General features: G+C 46.4%; 1 protein-coding gene across 1 annotated transcript in view; it reads right to left on the bottom strand.

The window, feature by feature from the left end:
* Nucleotides 1–13,178: 13,178 nt before the first annotated feature.
* The window catches only part of LOC141154848 (sodium- and chloride-dependent neutral and basic amino acid transporter B(0+)-like), a 42,727-nt gene continuing 34,721 nt past the window's right edge, over nucleotides 13,179–21,184 (bottom strand). The window contains exons 13-14 of the mRNA XM_073641345.1: nucleotides 19,516–19,683; nucleotides 13,179–14,834 (exon numbers count right to left, since the gene is read on the bottom strand). Coding sequence (XP_073497446.1) covers nucleotides 14,682–14,834; nucleotides 19,516–19,683 — 321 coding nt within the window. The 3' untranslated portion in view covers nucleotides 13,179–14,681. The remainder of the gene's footprint in view (nucleotides 14,835–19,515; nucleotides 19,684–21,184) is intronic.

Below are 21,184 nucleotides of genomic sequence, written 5' to 3'. Positions count from 1 at the left end.
AGTGGATTCTTTTATAAACAGAAAATGGGTCTCATTCAGTATTAAAATAGGGTTCCTTGGTCCCTACAGAGATAATGCTTCTGGTACCCCACCTAAACTCTATATAGAACTTTCTTAAAGGGAATCTGTCAGCACATCTCAGAGCAGCAGAATGTAGGGGCAGAGACCCTGATTCCAGCGATATGTCACTTACTGGGTTGCTTGCTGCAGTTTTAATAAAATGATTGTTTTTTTCTCTGCTGCAGATTTACCAGTCCTCTAAATGTTGCGCTCTGTATAACCCCACCCACACCTCTGATTGGCAGCTTTCTGTGAACACTGTGCATAGGCAGAAAGCTGCCAATCAGTGATGGGAACGGGGTTATATAGAGCTCATGAGTACAGAGGACTACATGGCAGCAGGTTTACTAGTTCTCTAGTGATAATCAGTGATTTTATCAAAACTACAGCAAGCAGCCCAGTAAGTGATACATCGCTGAAATCAGAGACTCTGTCTCTACATTATGCTTCTCTCAGATTTGGTGTCAAAAACCTGGTGACAGATTCTCTTTGATTGCATCTGAAACTCGGTTATCCTTTCTCACATAGGCCAGATTGTCTGTGAGGTCTAATAATTGTGAATTAATCCATAACGGCAAGTGATTTACCCGAAAGTCAGATCCATGGGCTTGTCTTTTGCTGGACATGTGTCAGGGCTTTGGACCACCAGAAGATGGTCAGCTACTCTACTGGTCACTTCTGCCATCGCTTTAACAGATGGAAAGATGTCTTCCTACCAAATTTCAGTGTGATTGGGACATCTTTCCATTGATGGTCGGCTTCAGATGTGTGATTACTATTGAATATAATCTCTGTGTGGAGGACAAGATTCACTATAAACATAAATACCTCCATAGTCTGTAATCCAGCTTGAGATCTTGGAGCTGCCTTGTTCTTGCTCCACGTCTGGGTCTTTAAGACTTTTTAGTCCTACCTACATCTGCCGGGTTCTCCGCGGGTCGCACCCTATAGGTAATCGTGTTCACTACCCCACCACCTTTCATGGATCTCTGTAGCTGACACTTGTTGTCACCTCTCATGCTTCAGTCCCGGAGAATGGATTTATCTAAGCAACACAGTTTACTGCTAAAACCTTTCCAGACTTACCAATTTTTCACTTTTGCAAATTTGTTTCCCCTGCCCCCTTCTTTTTAGCAATCTACATTCCCCCTAGTATGTCTTTGGAGTGTGGGAGTAAACCGGAGAACCTGGAGGAAACCCACACAAACACAGGGAGAACATACAAACTCCTTGCAGATGTTGTCCTTGGTGGGATTTGAACCCAGGACCCCAGCGCTGCAAAGCTACAGTGCGAACCACTGAGCCACCGTGCTGCCCCCATTTACCATGCTGTTTAAATATTGTAATATTTTGATAGATCAGACTTTTACAGATATGACAATATGAAATATGTTTTTTTTTTTGCATTTTATGTATTTTTGAGTAAAGGTGAGTGATTTAAACTTTAATGCATTTTTATTTTTTTTTAAGTTTTAAAAAAATAAAATAATCTCCTTAAAATGATTATGTAGAGGCAAAGAGCCTGATTCCAGCAATGTGTCACTTACTGGGCAGCTTGATGCAGTTTTGATAAAACCCCTGTTTCTCTGCTGTAGATGTAGCAGTTCTCTGAATGCTGAGCTGTGTATAACCCCGCCCACACCACTGATTGGCAGCTTCATGTGTACACTGTACATTGTCAGCAAGTTGCCAATCAGGGGTAGGGGCGGGGTTACAGAGATTAGCTGGACTGGCCTGCACGTGACACCTAGTCCTTCATTGATAATCTCCTGCTGATAAAACACTGATTGTATTGAAATCATAGTGCATAGCCTAATAAGTGACACATCGCTGGAATCAGACTCTCTGCCCTTACATAATGCTTCTCATAGATTAAATAGCAAAAACGTACAGACAAATTTCATTTAAGGGACCTAAATCTGGGATCGCTTGATCATTCATACTATACACAGCAATACTTCTTTATGCAGTAAATAGTGTAACTGATGGCTGATGGGCCCTCATGGTTGGACTTCATAGGAGAAGTAAGATGTCAGTCATTGGGCCTTCAGCTGCTTCTTTGTTATTCTAACTAGAAAGCTATGAATAAATTGACAACTAGGTGTTACAAGATGGGGATGTTTAAAGGCCTCTCCAATGGCACTTGCAATGACGGGGCAACAATTAATGATACAACCGTGTCATAAGTGTAGGAATAAAGGCCTATGTCCTCAGCTGCTATGCAGACCAAGCAGGCTGCAGACTTATGCTTTCAGTTATAATCACCTTTAGTCTCTTTAATGACTTCAACATTTTAGTGCGAAGTTTAAAAACAATTCAAGAACTGAGCATGAATTTCCCAATTGTGTGGACTGTGTCCCATCATGGGGTCATTGTCGGTGATTCAGGACTTGTTTGGTTTTCCGTTATGCCCCTTTCTACACAATGCGCTGAGTTCTGGGCCATGTTTGGGTTTCTGTTTTCTTTGTGTCTCCTCTTTTGTGTTTATGACGTTTGGCAGGAAAGGTTTTATCTTCAGTTCTTCTGCATCTACTGAGGCTCCTGGAGCCTAGACAATAAGTTTCACTCTTGGTATCTTTGTGTCATCCAATACTTGATGGGATTACCATCCTCTAACTACTAGAAGTTCCTTTAATACTGAAAAGGAACCTGATAGCAGATTTTCCCAATATAAAGTAACTCCACGACCTGTAATCCCTCTTCTACAGCATTCTCGTATGCCTTATGCATGTCCCCAATCCTTCTATGCAAAGCACTAAAAAAGACTCACTGATGGCACAGTCTGGTCCGATGGATGTTTCAGGTGTTGATCCGGCGCCTCCTCTCTTCCTCCTTCCTTGCTCCGCGTGGATGACGCGTCCTACATCATCCACACAGTGTCCCCCAATCTCGCTCCTGCACAGATGTACTATAGGACTGTAGTGCACATGTGTGTATCGGGAAAGGCGAAAGAGCACCGCTGACCCGTAGGTAATGCTGGCGCATGCGTGCTGCTGCCGTTGAGGTCTCACACTGCTCAGTACAAGCTGCAGTTGTTAGTCATGCTAGGTGGGAAGATACTGAAAACACTTGGACTCATGAGTTATTTCACTTTTCAGCTGGACTGATAAAATGTTAATTTTAATGTTAGGATTTTTCATAGTAAGTACACCAGCCTCATTCTGTCGAAGAGATCTATTTAATAATGTGTGCAGCTTGTATTGGAGATCTAGTGACATATCCACTTTATCTTTGTACCCCATCATTGTAAACAGTACCCCCGACCATAATAACCATCGGGAAAAAAGAGGAACATGTCTATGTCCTGAAACTTGGGGGTGTTAAGCTCTACATTGATTTAGAAAAATTAAACTTTTGTCCTGGGTTACACAACTTAAATTGAAGATTTCAGGCTTTCGTTATTATATATCCCAATAATTAATAATGCAATTTCATGTCACCACTTCTAAGAAGCCGAAAACACACACCCCTCCTACCCGGCACATAATAGGTTACATTGCTCCCTCTAGTGGTGAAAATTATTAATTGCAAATATTAAGTGCAATGCTCTCCCTTTTCTGCCTTTAAAGTGTATTTAACATGTACAGACATTTATTATGACAAAACTCAGTAAACAGAATATTCTTCATAGGAATTTATTTATTTTTACTAGTTATATCTGTGACGCACCCCTGGGCCTGTGTCGCACAGCGTTGCGCATGCAGGAGCTTACCCGGAGCCGGATCTGTTGAGGGTTGTAGTCTCGTGGCGGTGACCCGGTCCGTGCCCAGGGAGTCAGACTAAGTGGCGTTGTATTAGCGGTAGATGTTGGACGACTACGCCACCCGTTGAATGCAGCGAAGGAGCTGCCGCTGCAGGGCAGACCGCTGAGGCCGGTGGTAGGATTGTGCAGCGTGGTAGTATCACCCCCAACGGGAGGGGTATGGCCTCAGGGCAGCCGACGTGGATGATGGGGGTATCAGGAATCACTCAGAGACGATGCGGTGTAGTTCAGGGTCTTTACTGGTGATAAAGATAGACCCTCCCGGAGTACTGGCTAGCGATCGGGGCCTGGTCAGTCCTTGAGCAGATGGGATCTCCCCTGGCCAGGCGGAGTTGTAGGCCTCCCAAACTGACTGTACTCTTCTGGCTACCTTGCTAGAGGCGGGTATAAGTAGCCCACGTCCCTGAGTGTACCGTGTGGTGCTCACCCGTATGGCCGGTGACTCGGGGCCTTCTAGTGGCGTCCGCTCCACGACGGCGGTGCTGGTCCCACGCGTGTGACCGTGCCTTCGGGTTTCTTGGCCAGAGGACCTGAAATCCCCTGCCGGGCGGTTTCTGCTGCTGGTAAAGATTAGTCCCCACAGCCTCGGACTCCGGGTCCGGTGATAGCTTCTCAGTCAGGGCGAGCTCTGCAGCTGCCAGCCCCTGACTCCTTATAGCACTGCTCCCACAGAGCTCCTGATGTTCTTCTCCTATATCTGCTGCTCTTCTCTGTCTCTACTTCTTCTCTACTCCCTAACCCTGCCTCAGCCCTAGGTTTATATAGGGGAAGTCCTTCCCCTCCCAGGACTGGGCAGGAGGTGTGGCATGCATAGGATCCCTGACCAAGAGACCTCCCACCTGCTCTCAGACATAACATAGCTGTTACTGTGGAAACCAGACCCCTGGGGTGCCACATTCCCCCCTAGTAAAATTTAGTACTCCGGGACTAAACATATTTTTAGAAAAACATAACAAGGTATAAACAATAATAATACAATAAGAAAAACACATAAAGATGGTTACGGCGTGTCCGCAACCGGGTGCAGTTTTGAAGAAAAGCAAGGTGTCCATTTCACCAAAACAGGGAGACGTAACCAGGTAGGGGTCTGTCCTGCCCCGAGTCCTTAACAGTCTTTAGTCCATTCCTAGGTTACGCTCCAACCAATTGTACAAGGATTCCCGGTAAACCCACCAAGGACTCCTAAAAATAACTAGAAACACATAATTATTTACAAGTAACAGACAGGTGACCTCAATAAAACAATTTAAACACTTCAAATCCTCCAACGTGCGGGTAACTGGCCTCTAGTGGCCCTAGTGGACCTACGGAGCTGACTGTCTGGCCCTGAACTACAGGGTGTAGGAGCTGTCAAGGGTAAACTGGGCAGCTGCTTACGGGCTCTTTGGCTCACTAGGGGTACGGCAGGCTCACTATGAGCAGAGGGTTGATCCTCCTGTTCTGCTTGTGTGGAGTCTGCTGCCTCCTGGACCGGCTGCTCTTCCAGCTCTACCTGTTGCTCCGTAGGCACTTGGGATGCTGGTTGGAGGAACGTGAGGACGGGTACCACAACTGCACCATTGACTTGAGTCCAGGACCGAGGGAAGTCTCCGAGCACAGTACTAACCATATCTTCCCTTTCCTCTACGGGTCGAGGGTCTTCTTGCTCTCCTTCTGGGTTCCGTAGCTGTTCGGGACACTTCTTCAGGTGATCCCGGGATACAATGGCTGTGGTTTCCCCTCCGTCTTTACTGATGGTACAAACCTTCGGGTTGTCGTGGCTTGAGGGCAGTACGGTGTACGGGTCCTTCTCCCACTGGTCGTCCAACTTGTGGAGCCGTCTCTTCCTCTTCAAGACCTGCTCTCCGGGTACCAGGGGAACAGCGGGAGCATACTGGTTGTAAGTTTTCTCTTGTCTTTCCCTAGCGAGACAGAGACTTCGCTCCACGCTCTCCTGTACTTTCCGGTACTGCTGCTGCCTCTCTGTGTCCCAGTCTGCTTCCGGTGAAGTGTCCTCGGGTGTCAGGACTCCCATCTCCAGGTCAACAGGTAGCTTACCAGGCCTTGCCCTCATTAGGTAAGCCGGGGTACAGTTGGTGGAACCTACAGGGATGTAGTTGTATAGGTCCACCAGGTCGGGCAGCTTCTCAGGCCACAGACTGCGTTCTTCCAGGGGCAACGTTTTCAGAAGATCCATTACCACCTGGTTCATTTTCTCACAAAGTCCATTAGTTTGCGGATGATAGGGTGTCATCCTTATCTTCCGGCAGCCATACAGATTGCAGAATTCCTGGAAGACCTCCGCTTCAAAGGCAGGTCCCTAATCCGTCAGCACTTGGTCCGGGTACCCGTGTGGACGGCAGAAATGCTGCTGGAAGGCTCTAGCTGCCGTTTGAGCTGTTAAGTCCTTAACGGGGACGACAACCAAGAACCGGGAGTAATGATCCACAATGGTTAACGCGTAGACGTAGCCACTTCTGCTTGGGGTCAGTTTTACATGATCCAAGGCTACCAGTTCCAATGGCTGCTTGGTGACGATGGACTGAAGGTGGGTCTTCTGGCTGGCACGGTCCTTCCTTCTTAGGTTGCACGGGCCACAGTCTCTGCACCACCTCTCGATGGTTCCCCTCATGCCTACCCAGTGGAACCGCCCGCGCAGCAGGAACTCCAGCTTCTTCCATCCGAAGTGTCCAGCCCCGTCGTGGTATGCCTCCATCACCATGGCTGCGTCTCTTCGTGGCACCACTACTTGCCAGATTAGTTCATGCATCCGGGAGTTAACCATTCTGCGGCACAACTTCCCCTTGTAAAGTAACAGTCGACTCTTCTCAGCCCACAGTTGTTTGGCTTCCTCCGGAGTGTCTGGGTCAAGGCGAGCCTCTGGCCGAGTCAGCATCTCCTTCACCAGTCGGACGGCAGGGTCACTGTCTTGCGTTTCCTCCCAGTTGTAGTGAGGCAAGGGGTTAAACGTAGCGGCTTGCTTACTCCTTACCTGATGGGAATACTGGATAGTCCCATGACGGTGGAACGCGGGGAGTTCGACTTCTTCCAGTCCCTCTGGATCTTCTCCTACGTCCGGTAGGTTTGGCATCCTGGACAGGGCGTCCGCGTTGGTATTGGAACGTCCTGCCCGGTATTTGATTGTGAACTCGTAGTTGGACAGACGGGCCATCCATCTCTGCTCTAGGGCACCGAGTCTTGCCGTGTCCAGGTGTGTCAATGGGTTGTTATCCGTGTACACGGTGAACCGGGAAGAAGCGAGGTAGTGCTTAAAGCGTTCGGTGACTGCCCACACCACTGCCAGGAACTCTAGCTTAAATGAGCTGTAATTCTCAGGGTTTCTTTCGGTGGGTCACAGTTTTCGACTGGCGTAAGCGATTACTCGTTCTTTCCCCTGCTGGATCTGGGACAGTACGGCTCCTAGCCCGATGTTACTTGCGTCGGTGTAGAGGATAAAGGGCTGGCTGTAATCAGGGTACGCCAGGATTTCATCCCCCGTGAGGGCCATCTTCAGCTGGCGGAAGGACTCTTCTTCTAACTTCTCCCATTTGAAGGGCGGCTTCTGGTTCTTGGCCTTCCGGGACTGGCCTATCAGGAGGTCCTGCATAGGAGCTGCCTTTTTGGTGAAACCGGGGATGAATCTGCGGTAATAGCCTACCAACCCGAGGAACTGCCGCACTTCCTTTACACTGGAGGGACTTGGCCATTCCTTAATTGCGGTGATCTTATCAGGGTCGGGAGCCACTCCGTCAGCGCTCACCACGTGTCCCAGGTACTGCACCTTTGGTTTTAGGAGGTGACACTTGGAGGGTTTTACCTTTAGGCCGTAGTTTGCCAGAGCTTCGAACACTTCCGCCAGGTGTTTCAGGTGGTCCTCATAAGTCTTGGAATATACGATGACATCGTCCAGGTACAACAGGACCGTCTCGAAGTTTCTGTGGCCCAGACAGCACTCCATTAATCGTTGAAAGGTTCCTGGTGCGTTACAGAGTCCGAACGGCATGCAGGTAAACTCGCTAAGTCCCATCGGGGTGGTGAATGCGGTCTTCTCCCAGTCCGCCTCTGCTACAGGAACCTGCCAGTACCCGCTAGTGAGATCCAAGGTAGAGAAGAAGTTAGCAGATCTTAAAGCAGCCAAAGACTCCTCTATCCTTGGTAAGGGGTATGCATCCTTGTGTGTGATACGGTTGATTTTCCGGTAATCTACACACATCCTCATGGTGTTGTCTTTCTTTTTGACTAAGACTAGTGGAGCTGCCCAGGGGATACAGCTATCCCTGATCACCCCAGCCTCCTTCATGTCCCTAAGCATCCCCTTGGCGTGTTGGTAGTGTTCAGGGGGTACGGGTCGATACCTCTCTTTTATGGGAAGATGGTCTCCCGTGGGGATGCGGTGTTCTACCCCCTTGACTCGCCCGAAGTCTAACGGGTGTTTACTAAACACTCTCTCGTACTCTTAAACCACCCGATAGACTCCCTGTCTCTGGTGTGAGGGAGTGGAGTCAGTACCCAAATGTAGTTGCTGACACCAGTCCTCCATTGTTTCCTTAGAGCCGTTACCTTCCTCCGGGGAAGATGGAGGCAAGGGTTCTACGGACTGTATGGAATTTTGATTGATGGTATACAATTTGGCTAGCGTGGCATACCGGGGCAGGTACACTTCCCTCTTCCCGATATTTATTATGCGAACGGGCACCCTCCCATGGCGTACATTGACCACCCCCCGTGCTGTCAAAATGGTGGGCCTACTGTCTGAGTAAACTGGTTCTACCATTGCCTGGTAATCTCTACCTCTCAGACCAATAGCTGCCCGGCACCAAATCATCATTTCACTTTTTGGGGGCATGGCAATAGGGAAAGGGTCACACATTCTTACGCTACCAATCTCACCACCGGAGAGTTCTATCTGTTGCCGTCGCATCAGTGCCCGGATCTCTTTCTGGAGCACTCGCTGCTGGCCGGAGCTGGCGTTCTTGGCAACCTGCTGTAAAAGGAAAATCACCTCTGCAAGACAATTTTCAATTACATTAGTTCCTAGAGTTATCTTTGGGTGACTCTCGTGCTTGTCAATGTCTACAATGATCAGTCCCTGTGCCGCCAGTTCAACTCTACCGATTTTAATGGTCACCTCTTTAAATCCAATCTGTGGCACGGGCTGACCATTGCTGGAGATGATACTCAAATCGTCGTCAGGGTAGCGGGTGATATCCGAGTCATTCCAGTACTGCTTGAAGAGCACGTACGGGATAGTGGTAACCTGTGACCCGGTGTCCAGTAGGGCACTCATAGGGATGCCATCCAGTACCACAGGCAAGACTGGACGTCCTCCCACATATTTGTCGCGCCAGTTCGATGGGCCTGATGATCTTTTTCCTGGGGTTTGGCCCTCTACCCCAGGTTGTGCCAGTTTAAAGGACAGTACCTTGCCATATGTCCGGGTTGATTGCAGCGGCGGCAGATGGGTTGTCCGTCCTCGTTGTATCGGTCTCTGGGTCTTCCTCTGGCCGGTGGGGTCCTCCTTGGTCGACGCCACGGGATGTCCTCCGGTCCGGATGCCAGCTGGATCTTCCCTGGAGTGGAAACCTGTAAAGACTGCACAGTTCGGGTTAGCGCGGCAACGCTTTTAGCTAGCTCTTGGACCTGATGGTGCAGGTCTGGAGCCGGGTCATTGTTCAAAGCCTGCGCATCAGCTCCCACAGGCCCTGCCGACAAGGGCGCCGCCTCCTGGTGGTAAGTGGTAGTGGGGCGTCTGTGGGTCACAACGCCACCTGGTGCCGGTTCTCGGAGCACCCGGATGGCTCTGTCCTTGAACTGTGCAAATCCCAGATGAGGGTCCTGTAAGGCCATTGCCCGCAACTGGGTTCGGTGGGCATTGCAATATAAACCCTCTATAAATTGTTCAGTCAACAGCCTGTCCTCGTCTCCCACGCCGTCAGGGTCGGTCTGCTTAATAGCTCTCAGGGCCTCTTGTAGGTTCAGGGCATAGTCCCTTATACTCTCGTGTGCTCGCTGCTTGCACCCGTAGAATCTAAGCTTGATCTCGGCTGAGGTGCGGGTATCAAAGGTGTCCCTCAGCCGGGTTAGTATCCCTGCAACAGTCCTCCCCCCAGGTGGCCAGGACTTTACCTCCCTTTGGGCTGCCCCGGTTAATTGGGCCACCAGGATGCTCACTTTTTGCTCTTCTGTGAGGGGATACACCTGGAAGAGGCTATCCAGCTTTTCTCTAAAGTCATGCAGGGTATGTGACTCCCCTGAGTACTGGGGTAGCCAGGCCGCTCCCGGGATATAGGGCATGGTGAAAGGCATGACTGCAGCAGCGGTGGCGCTGGCGGGGGTCGAGGCAGTGAAGCTCTCCTCCGTATCCGACATCTTCCTCCCCCCTAGTGGACCGTGGCCTACCTTGCGATGATCCTCTTCCGTAGGCCGCGGCTCCGCAGTGAATCGTCAGGGTTGAGGACCTTCCGTCGCGCTCCTGTGACGTCGGCGTCTGCTGGGCTCCTTCCAGGACCTTACGCAACGTCCGGACGTGAGGCGGGGCTTCAGTTCTCGCGCGCTTTCGGAGTCCACGCCCCTCTTCTTCCCGCGCGGCGTCTTCAAGATGGCGTCCAACGGCGGGAAAACTCCACGGATGGCGGGAAGAAGGCAGAAGATGGCGCCGGATGGCGGGAAAACTTCGCGGATGGCGGGAAGAAGGTAGAAGATGGCGCCGGATGGCGGGAAACCTCCACGGATGGCGGGAATCTTCACCACTGGTAAGTTTGAACAGTCTTTTTCAGGCACGCAGTACCCGGTGGTTGCGGGCACGAAATCCTGCCGACTACGCCAAAAGTTGACGCACCCCTGGGCCTGTGTCGCACAGCGTTGCGCATGCAGGAGCTTACCCGGAGCCGGATCTGTTGAGGGTTGTAGTCTCGTGGCGGTGACCCGGTCCGTGCCCAGGGAGTCAGACTAAGTGGCGTTGTATTAGCGGTAGATGTTGGACGACTACGCCACCCGTTGAATGCAGCGAAGGAGCTGCCGCTGCAGGGCAGACCGCTGAGGCCGGTGGTAGGATTGTGCAGCGTGGTAGTATCACCCCCAACGGGAGGGGTATGGCCTCAGGGCAGCCGACGTGGATGATGGGGGTATCAGGAATCACTCAGAGACGATGCGGTGTAGTTCAGGGCCTTTACTGGTGATAAAGATAGACCCTCCCGGAGTACTGGCTAGCGATCGGGGCCTGGTCAGTCCTTGAGCAGATGGGATCTCCCCTGGCCAGGCGGAGTTGTAGGCCTCCCAAACTGACTGTACTCTTCTGGCTACCTTGCTAGAGGCGGGTATAAGTAGCCCACGTCCCTGAGTGTACCATGTGGTGCTCACCCGTATGGCCGGTGACTCGGGGCCTTCTAGTGGCGTCCGCTCCACGACGGCGGTGCTGGTCCCACGCGTGTGACCGTGCCTTCGGGTTTCTTGGCCAGAGGACCTGAAATCCCCTGCCGGGCGGTTTCTGCTGCTGGGTAAAGATTAGTCCCCACAGCCTCGGACTCCGGGTCCGGTGATAGCTTCTCAGTCAGGGCGAGCTCTGCAGCTGCCAGCCCCTGACTCCTTATAGCACTGCTCCCACAGAGCTCCTGATGTTCTTCTCCTATATCTGCTGCTCTTCTCTGTCTCTACTTCTTCTCTACTCCCTAACCCTGCCTCAGCCCTAGGTTTATATAGGGGAAGTCCTTCCCCTCCCAGGACTGGGCAGGAGGTGTGGCATGCATAGGATCCCTGACCAAGAGACCTCCCACCTGCTCTCAGACATAACATAGCTGTTACTGTGGAAACCAGACCCCTGGGGTGCCACATCTGTACAGTACAATTACAGGTGTTGTCCAGTACTTTTTTTTTTAGAAACTGCCTGAGCATGGATCAAGAATAAATAAAAAGTACGCTGAGTTCCCACCAGTCTCCAAAACCTCTCTTCTGGTGGGGTCGTCATGTGACCGCTACAGCCTATTAGTGAACAATGTTTTACCACTGTGGCTAGGGATTGGCTGCAGTGGTCATAAGTCCTTATAAACTTTTAACAGCTAAAATTAAAAACTTTTTTTACAGCAGTGTAGTGGGGGACTATCAGGTGAGCATGCATATATATCTATATCTATCTATCTATCTATCTATCTATCTATCTATCTATCTATCTATCTATCTATCTATCTATCTATCTATCTATATATATATACACACATTTATATATATATCATTTTTTTTTGCCCACATTGAGAGGTCTCCATAGAAAATAATAGGACTAGACAGCTGGTTTAAAGGGTATTTTAAAAATAATATTTGAATAGAAGAAAATGTGATAAAAACTAATTACATTTTTTTCGGTTAATTTCCCACAATGAGTTTTTGGTGAGTTTATGGCGCTGCTTATTTTCACTGTGTCAAAAGCACAGCGTCTTACAGCTTCAGCAGAGTGGATGGGATTTAGGTTAAGTGCACACGGTGCGTTGTTTATGCATTTTTTCAGCGCGGAAATGGGCCAAAAACGCATTGCATACCTTATCCCATGACTTCCTATGACATATAGACATTGTTTCTAAGGAGGAAAATGCAGATATATGCAATAGCAATCTGTTCTGATTATTGTGTTTTCACTGCCTTTATTTGAAGTGTTTTCCCCTTTGGTCATTTGCTCCTGATGAAACATTTTTTGTGCTTTTTTTTAGTGCAAACACTAGAATTCTGCATTTAATAATCCAGTTGTTTTTTTTTACATTTAATTTTCAGGCTTCCCTTAGGCTGTGTGCCCACGTAGCGTTTTTCAAGCGTATATGCTGCGGAATTTCCGCAGCGTAAACGCTTGAAAAACGCATGTAGATCCGCACCCCATGGTCCCCAATGGCATTCCGCAATGTCAATGCCCATGCTGCGGATTTTTCCGCAGCGTATATGCTGCAGTCAAAAATCCGCAGCATGTTCATTAATTTTGCGGAAGCGCAGCGGAATCAATGTGCGGATGGTACCCAAGTCTGGAGGAGAGGAGACTCTCCTCCAGACCTGGGTACCAAAGAACCTGTAAAAAAAAGAATAAAATAAAGTTTATACTTATCTTATGATGTTTTCCCTCCGTTGCGCTGTTGTCTGAAGGACCTGCCACGTCATTGAGTCATGTGACCCACCACATGACTCAATGACGTCACCGCAGGTCCTGCACACAACAGCGTGAGCCGCTCAAGCCTCCGGACGGGGCAGAGAATGCATCAGAAGGTGAGTATAAAGTTTATTTTTTTATTTTTTACCATTCTGAACAAGTTGTCAAGCACTTTTCCAAGTGATGCTTGGAGAAGTGCTTGATAACCCGCATGCGGAAATGCATGCAAAGACGCCTCACAAACGCTTCTACCTGACGGGAAAACCGCATGTAATATCCGCATGCGATTTTCCCGCCAGGGAGAAGCGTAAAAAATATGCTTCAGGTCCGCAACGTGGGCACATAGCCTTAGGCTATCTTCACACATCATGATTTTTTCTGCATTCATTTTCTGCAGCAAAACCTGATCTCTTGCCAGGAGGTTGCTCAGGATTTTTGTTTTTTTTTATGCATTTTTGGTGCGTTTTTAGTGCATGTTTTTCACTGTCCTTTTGTCTCTATTATGCATGTACATGAAGTTCAGTGAAAAAAAAATCTCATTCTGGTTTAGGCACAAAAAACGCTGAAAAAAACGTTGAAAACTTGACACCTGCGTTTTTGATGCGTTTTTTCAGCGTTTTTTTCGCCACCCATTACTTCCAATGGGTGAAAAAACGCTGAAAAAATGCTGAAAGAGGTGACATGCTCTATTTAACAAAAAAAAAAACCATGCAAAGTACAAAAGCCTGAAGAAAAAAAAAAAAACATGATGTGTCCATGAGATTTCTGGAATCTCATAGACTTTGCTGGTACTGCAAAACGCAGCTGAAAATTTGAATAAAAAAACAAGCAAAAAGCGCTAAAAAAACATGATGTGTGAACATAGCCTAAGGGAAAAAAAAAAACCCGTTCAACAGGGTCTTTAAAACACGCTGCTCATGAATTTTCATGAAACCACATCCAATTTAGCTTGATTTGTTAAATGAAGCAGATTTTCTGCACAAATCAACCGCAGCAGGAGAAAACGCAGTATTTACACTATGTGAGAACACGGCCTTAGACTAATTTTTTTATTTTTTTTTAAAATCACTGAAACGCCCTAGGGGTGTTTATACTTGTGCTGTTTCAATGGAGTGGATTAAAAAAAATCCTAAACTATGAAAACATTAACACTGGCTTCAAAAACTACGTTAATACAAAAAATCCATTAAAACAATGCCTTAAAAATTGCACGGATTAATAATAGATGACAGCAGAGGAAATATATGGCTGGCTGGTACTGACCACTGGTTACCTGGCATTTCCCGGTTGAAATCATAAGGTTAGGCTTCATTTTAATGGGGAGATTACAGAAAACATTGTGGCCATGTTGTATTTTTTTGCCGCAGTTGGGATAGAAATGCAACGTATTTGCCAAAATTTTTTGGAAATGCAACTTAGTCGCAATGTGTGAACGCAGCCAAAGTAACACATTTTCCTTTTCCTATTGACTTCAAGTTTCATTTTAGATAAAAAAAAAACATTCCATTGGCGTCACTTCTTATACGGAATCTCGTTTCTTGTCCTTTCGAGATCTTTCGAATAAACGGAATTCAAAAAAAATGTTCTGCTCTTGTCAAATAGATGCCGTTTCGCCAAATCTTTAGGCTTTTTCTTGTGATCAGGTTGATTAATCTTGAACATTTTTTTTTATACATATAGTTGTCCAGTATATACACAATGTTGTATATAAATAAGAGTTTACGTGTCCTCCGAGACTCGGAATCTGTTTAAGTCACATCAGAAAGCCGCAGTATTCTCAAATACTATACTGGATGCCACTGTTGGAATTTCTGTTTCGTTCTTATCTTCTTTGTTGTCAACTATATGGCTGTAACGTTCTCCACGGTGCTTGGCCAATGCAGGTCCCCAGTTGTCAGCTGCCCTGCAAGTCTATAAAGAGATGATATTCTGTATTACTATATGACAGTTGTCTACATAGAATAATATAACCCTTACGACTGAGCCTAAAAAAGTGGACCCCCATTATGGTGTTGGCTTTTGCCACCCAGTGCAGTAAGGTCTGACTTACTTGGATCAAAAAAAGAACATGACTCCGGTTTTTCTTTTTAGTGTCCAGTTCATTATTGCACGTGTACCTTTTTTGCGCTTTTTTTTTTTTACTTGTTTTTGATTTGAGAAAAATTCTTCTTTTTCATTTGCACCTTTTTTTTGAAGTCTGTTTTATATGTGTTCTCCTATTTTGTTTTTATGTTCACCATTGTGAGCAGGTTTTGGGGTTTCCAGATGTTTTTGCCTGAGTCATCAATTGTGACCTTTTTTTCTTTTAATAAGTGATTTTAGAAATGCCTGGAATTGTTGCTCAAATTTTGCAACATTTTTTGTGTATTTTTGGGTGTAATTTTAAACAATTTGACCCAAAATATGTCAATTAATAACACCAGACAAAAAAACTTGAAAAAAAAACCCCGCAAATGATGAATTGCACCCTAAGTCAACAAAAAAATATGGACATGTGAACAGGCACATAGACTATAATGGGTACCAAAAACAGGGCAAGATTTCCTATAACAACAGATTGTCTTTATTGTTGACTTTAATCCAAAATTGGTGGGTGTAAAACCAATTTTGATCCTGAAACTAGTCAGATTGCAGGTCACAGGGGAAATATATAAAAAAAAATCCATTCAGATGAGCGAATGGGCTGCAGCTATTGCAGCTCCCGATCCTTTGATTTTTCCGGTACTGAAGTCAGTGTATAGACTCACGCCCAGGTAGTAATGATTGGGTCTGTGCGGAAGGCAGGCCCGCCGACGTCAGCGCTCATTTCAGCTGGATGTGCGTCTTTGGCACATTCTATTTAACTGAAATGTATTGCCATGCAGAGACCCTCCGGTTCCCTGTGCCACAATGCGTTCTCTGGCCAATCAGAGGTCAGCAGCTGATGTCAGCATGCCCATGACTGGGGGCGCATGACAGTGATGTCATGCGCTGCCCGTCGCTTGCACGCTGAAGTCATCTACCAGCTATAGGATAGGACGTCGCACATCGCGGGAGCAGAAGACAGTGGGTAGAATTTATTTTTCTAATGCATTAAAGAAAAGTGGCAGAACGTGGGACATATATACCAGGAAGTAACCCTGAATGGGAGACATATATACCAGGATGGGAGACATATATGCCAGGAAGGAACCCAGGATGGGGGACATATATACAAGGAAGGAACCCAGGATGGGGGACATATATACCAGGAAATAACCCAGAATGGGAGACATATATACCAGGATGGGAGACATATATATATACCAGGAAGGGGGACATATATACCAGGAAGGAACCAAGGATGGGGGACATATATACTAGGAAGTAACTCAGAATGGGAGACATATATACCAGGATGGGGGATATAGATACCAGGAAGGAACCCAGAATGGGGGACATATATACCAGGAAGGAAGCCAGGATGGGGGACATATATACCAGGAAGGAAGCCAGGATGGGGGACATATATACCAGGAAGTAACCCAGAATGGGAGACATATATATACCAGGATGGGAGACATATATACCAGAATGGGGGACATATATACCAGGAAGTAACCCAGAATGGGAGACATATATACTAGGATGGGGGACATATATACCAGGACTGGCCCAGGATTGGAGACATATACCAGGAAGGGGCCCAGGATGTGGTACATTAGTACAGGATGGGGGACATTACTAGATAATGGAGGACGTGGGGCATCATGTATATCCTTAAAGGATTTAATATGCAAATTGATGCATCAGAGAGGAAGAGGACTAGAACTCTAGTGCAACCTATTGGAAGTAGCAATCCTAAAAGTCAATATCACCCCTTTAACGAGCCTTGTCACAAGACTTAGGATAAAAGCCAGAACCAGAATCTCAATTTGCAGACACTGTGTTTCGGGGTGCTGCCCATCATCAGTGCAAAGTACGAGATCTGGTTTGGCTGGATGAGAGGCGTCCCTCCGGGATCCAAAGGGTAACATTTCACCTTGTGGAGAGTGACATGCCAAATCTGGCATGCCAATGTGAAGAGACTTTTAAGCTTTGCAATGCTCTTCTAGGAAATTAAATATGCAAATTACCTCTTCAGAGAGGAAGAGGACTAGAACTCTACTAGTGCCACCTATTGTAAGTAGCAATCTTAGAAGTCAATATTGACTCTTTAACGAGCCTTGCCATATGTCTTTGATACTAAGTCATGTGGCAAGGCAATACGCCAAAACACTGTGTCTGCAAACTGAGATTGTAGTTTGGCTTTTATCCGAAGTCATGTGACAAGGCTCTTTAAAGGGTCGATATTGACTTTTAGGATTGCTGCTTCCAATAGGTGGCACTAGAGTTTTAGTCCTCTTCCTCTTTGAAGAGGCAATTTGCATATTTAATTTCTCAGAGGAGCATTGCAAGGTTTAATTCTCCTCACATTGGCAAGCCAGGCTTGGCATGTCACTCTCCACAAGAAGAAACGTTACCCCTTAGATCCCTTACAGGATTTAAAATGCTTCAAGGGCCCATATATAAGACCAACATGTGGGGAGGGGGCTCAGGTCCAAATTTTTCACCAGGACCCATCGAACTCTAGTTACGCCACTGATCACACAGTCACATTGATGGTGATGCATATTATTGACGTCTATGGTATATGTCATTCTCCTCAAACATGATTGCATGAGTCCAATCACAGGCATCACTGCGGGAAGGGAGCCCTGGAAGAACCAAAGACTAGAATGGAAGATCGGGGAGCTGCGGCTGTGTAATGACAGGTGAGGGCCTAGTACAGATGACTTTACATTTATTCATTTATCATGCCTCAGAGCATAATTAATGTATTTTTACAGCTTTCAGGACACTTTCAATCAGAATCTGTTGGCCAAATTCCATGGCGTTCGTTCATCTTTAACTTTCAGTTGTAGAAGTTTTTTTTAACCAATTGATGACTACAGGGACAATTAGTGCGGCATAGGACCCTTATCGTCTATTACTGTTTCTATGTAAGTCTTACGGCAAAGAGCATTCCATTATTTTTCTTATGTCATAGGGTCAGGTATGGCACATGAAGGACACGACTGGAGCCCGATGGACCCCATTGACTATAATAAGATCCCTTGCTTTATCAGATAAAAAGTCTAAAGGCCCCGTCACACATAACGAGATCGCTAGCGAGATCGCTGATGAGTCACGTTTTGGTGACGCAATAGCGATCTCGCTAGCGATCTCGTTATGTCTGACAGGTAGCAACAATCAGGCCCCTGTTGTGAGATAGCTGATCGTTACAAAGCTTCCTGGACCATTCCTGGGTCGTTGCGCTCCAGCTGGGCAGTATGCATCGCTGTATTTGACACCTTGTCAACGACCTCGCTAGCGATTCAGAACTGAGACACATTGAGGTGCATAAATTGGACTTTTCTGCGTTCATCGTCCCTGATTGGTGGTCGCTACTGCGTCCTTGTTTTTTCAGATCCCACCAGCGTTCTCCGGCTGTGACTCCACTTTGAACAAATCAGACATCTTTAGCGAAGTAGGTATTGTTTGGGGTCTCAAATGAGTTTCCATTTTTAATTCATTTATAGGACATCTACCAATTATCTGCTATCATTGCTCTTCAGGGAGGGAGGGCTTGGCTTCAATAGCGATCTCGTTAGTGATCTCGTTATGTGTGACGGGGCACCAGGACCGTTAAAATACTGGCAGCAGTTGTCGCGGCAGGTCTTCGCATCATGGGTGTTTCTGCCATGTCCCACTGGTTGAAGGCCTGCAATTGCAGGATCGTTTGCACGCTATTCACCGAGCTCCACTTCCCCATTGGCTCGGTCCACAGAGTCCACAAAGCCAGGCGGACAGTACGTAATTGCATCATGTCGACGAAGAAAGTTTTGAAGCGTGCAACAGGCCAAAAGAACAGAGTCTATTGATTTAAGCTTCATGTTAATTGGCGTATGAAAAACTCTGAAGCGGTTGGCCAGGACAGCATGTCAGAAAACGTGCTGTGTGGGTGTGTGTGCACGAGACCCCTAAAATATCTGCCCATGCAAAAGCATATATATACAGATAGAAGCCAAGCCCTCCCTCCCTCCCTGAAGAGCAATGATAGCAGATAATTGGTAGATGTCCTATAAATGAATTAAAAATGGAAACTCATTTGAGACCCCAAACAATACCTACTTCACTAAAGATGTCTGATTTGTTCAAAGTGGAGTCACAGCCGGAGAACGCTGGTGGGATCTGGAAAACAAGGACGCAGTAGCGACCACCAATCAGGAACGATGAACGCAGAAAAGTCCAATTTATGCACCTCAATGTGTCTCAGTTCTGAATCGCTAGCGAGGTCGTTGACAAGCTGTCAAATACAGCGATGCACACTGCCCAGCGGGAGCGCAACGACCCAGGAATGGTCCAGGAAGCTTTGTAACGATCAGCGATCTCACAGCAGGGGCCTGATCGTTGCTACCTGTCAGACATAACGAGATCGCTAGCGAGATCGTTATTGCGTCACCAAACCGTGACTCATCAGCGATCTCGCTAGCGATCTCGTTATGTGTGACGGGGCCTTAACACACATGATTAATTCCCATGATTCACTTACCGCAAAAAAGTTTCCTCTGGCACGGTAAATCTTTATAATGGCTACAATTGGAATCCATATCAAGCACAATGCGATCATACACCAGCCAACAGCTGTCCCCCAGGTGGGATACTTGATGTTACCATATGATGGAGCTTCAAAGGTAATCAATGACCATAGTAGGATAGCCTGCAAATATAGAACATGGATATATATAACCCTAATTACTGTATATATTATATATGACACCGTAATTCCATATTTTTTGTAATTATGCTGTACATCTTGTTCATTTATTCCAGTGTGCTAAGTTTCAAGATCAAAGTGGCCTGTGTACATCATAGATCCATGATGGATGATGTCATTGCTTTCCTTGCTGGTGATGTAGGGGTCTGAAATATCCTTTTTAGAAAATTGGCTAAATTTTTCCTGTGCATCTATTTGCTGTGCCAACTCATAGTAGAAGCAATACCAACCGTGTCTCCTCCATGGCTGATCCAAAATGAAATGGTGATAGCTGTTGGCAATATGATAGTTGAGGCATCAACCATAAGTATAACGTAAAAGGGTTGCTGTGTAGGACAGGTGCATGATACCTATTAGTCATGCACGTGTCTAGGCAGGTGTCATCAGCACCATGCATTTCCCCTTTGCATTGAAAATGGTTCATTTGTTAAATTAATGCTTCTTGCCATTAAATTCTGACTCAGTTTTTGCAATTACACAGATAAGTAACCAGGCACAGATGAACACAAAACCAAATTCCTAAACAATTACTTTAGGACATGCACACTATACAGACACTTGTTTCTTGTTCTAGAAAGGTCTATGCCTATCTTAATTTTCTGCCCAGAGATATCATCGAGCTAGGAGGGGGAAATACAAATTAGGAATAGTCAGAGAACAGTTGAGTCCAAATGAGACTGCATGATGCAGTAGGAAGGCTACACTTATCGTGTCAATCATGACCTGCATAACAGGAGTCTCCCGCTGATATGGAGGCTGTGTATAATACATATTAATTGTTGTTGTATTGTATATAGCTGTTGATATATTTTGTCATATTAAACATCTTTCTTCTTTTGTTGTATGAATTTGTTTTATATTTTCTTTCGTTTATTTGTTATTATCATTTCAGGAAATTGTATTATTTCATTTAGCCATTGGGTGTAAATCCATTTTGTCTTGTATCTTCAAATCCACTATAAAACACCCTTTAAAGCTCCTAGTTCTCTAAAATTCTTAACATATTTGTGTACTACTGTGTTGCGGAGTAGGAATGAGCGATGCTTTGATGGATGTTTTTGACAACAAAGATTTGGATTGTGACTGAGACACTCAGTGGTTTGGCACTGTACTATACAAAACCGAAAGAAATGAACTTTAATCTAAGTTTGTATACATGCCACGAGTAGGAGCATGTTCACACTGGCTTTTCATTTACAGCAAGGTATAAGTTCATTTCATGCTGAAATACAGTTGTGCTCAAAAGTTTACATACCCAGGCAGAATTTTTCCTTTCTTGGCCTTGATTCAGAGAATATGAATGATAACAAGCCTGAGCAATGCAGGTTGTAGGTGATGAGGTGGCCTTTTCACAGGCTCACAGTTGCACTGAAAGCGGATTGGTCACCAGATTTCATAACAAACTGAAAAGCTAATTAAATAGATCTCTTTGACATGATGAGGC

The sequence above is a fragment of the Phyllobates terribilis genome, unplaced genomic scaffold (assembly GCF_046119375.1).
Source record: "Phyllobates terribilis strain yellow unplaced genomic scaffold, ASM4611937v1 Scaffold_7__3_contigs__length_470593459, whole genome shotgun sequence".
NCBI classification, from domain to species: Eukaryota; Metazoa; Chordata; class Amphibia; order Anura; family Dendrobatidae; genus Phyllobates; species Phyllobates terribilis.
This window is presented reverse-complemented; position numbering and strand designations above follow the sequence as displayed.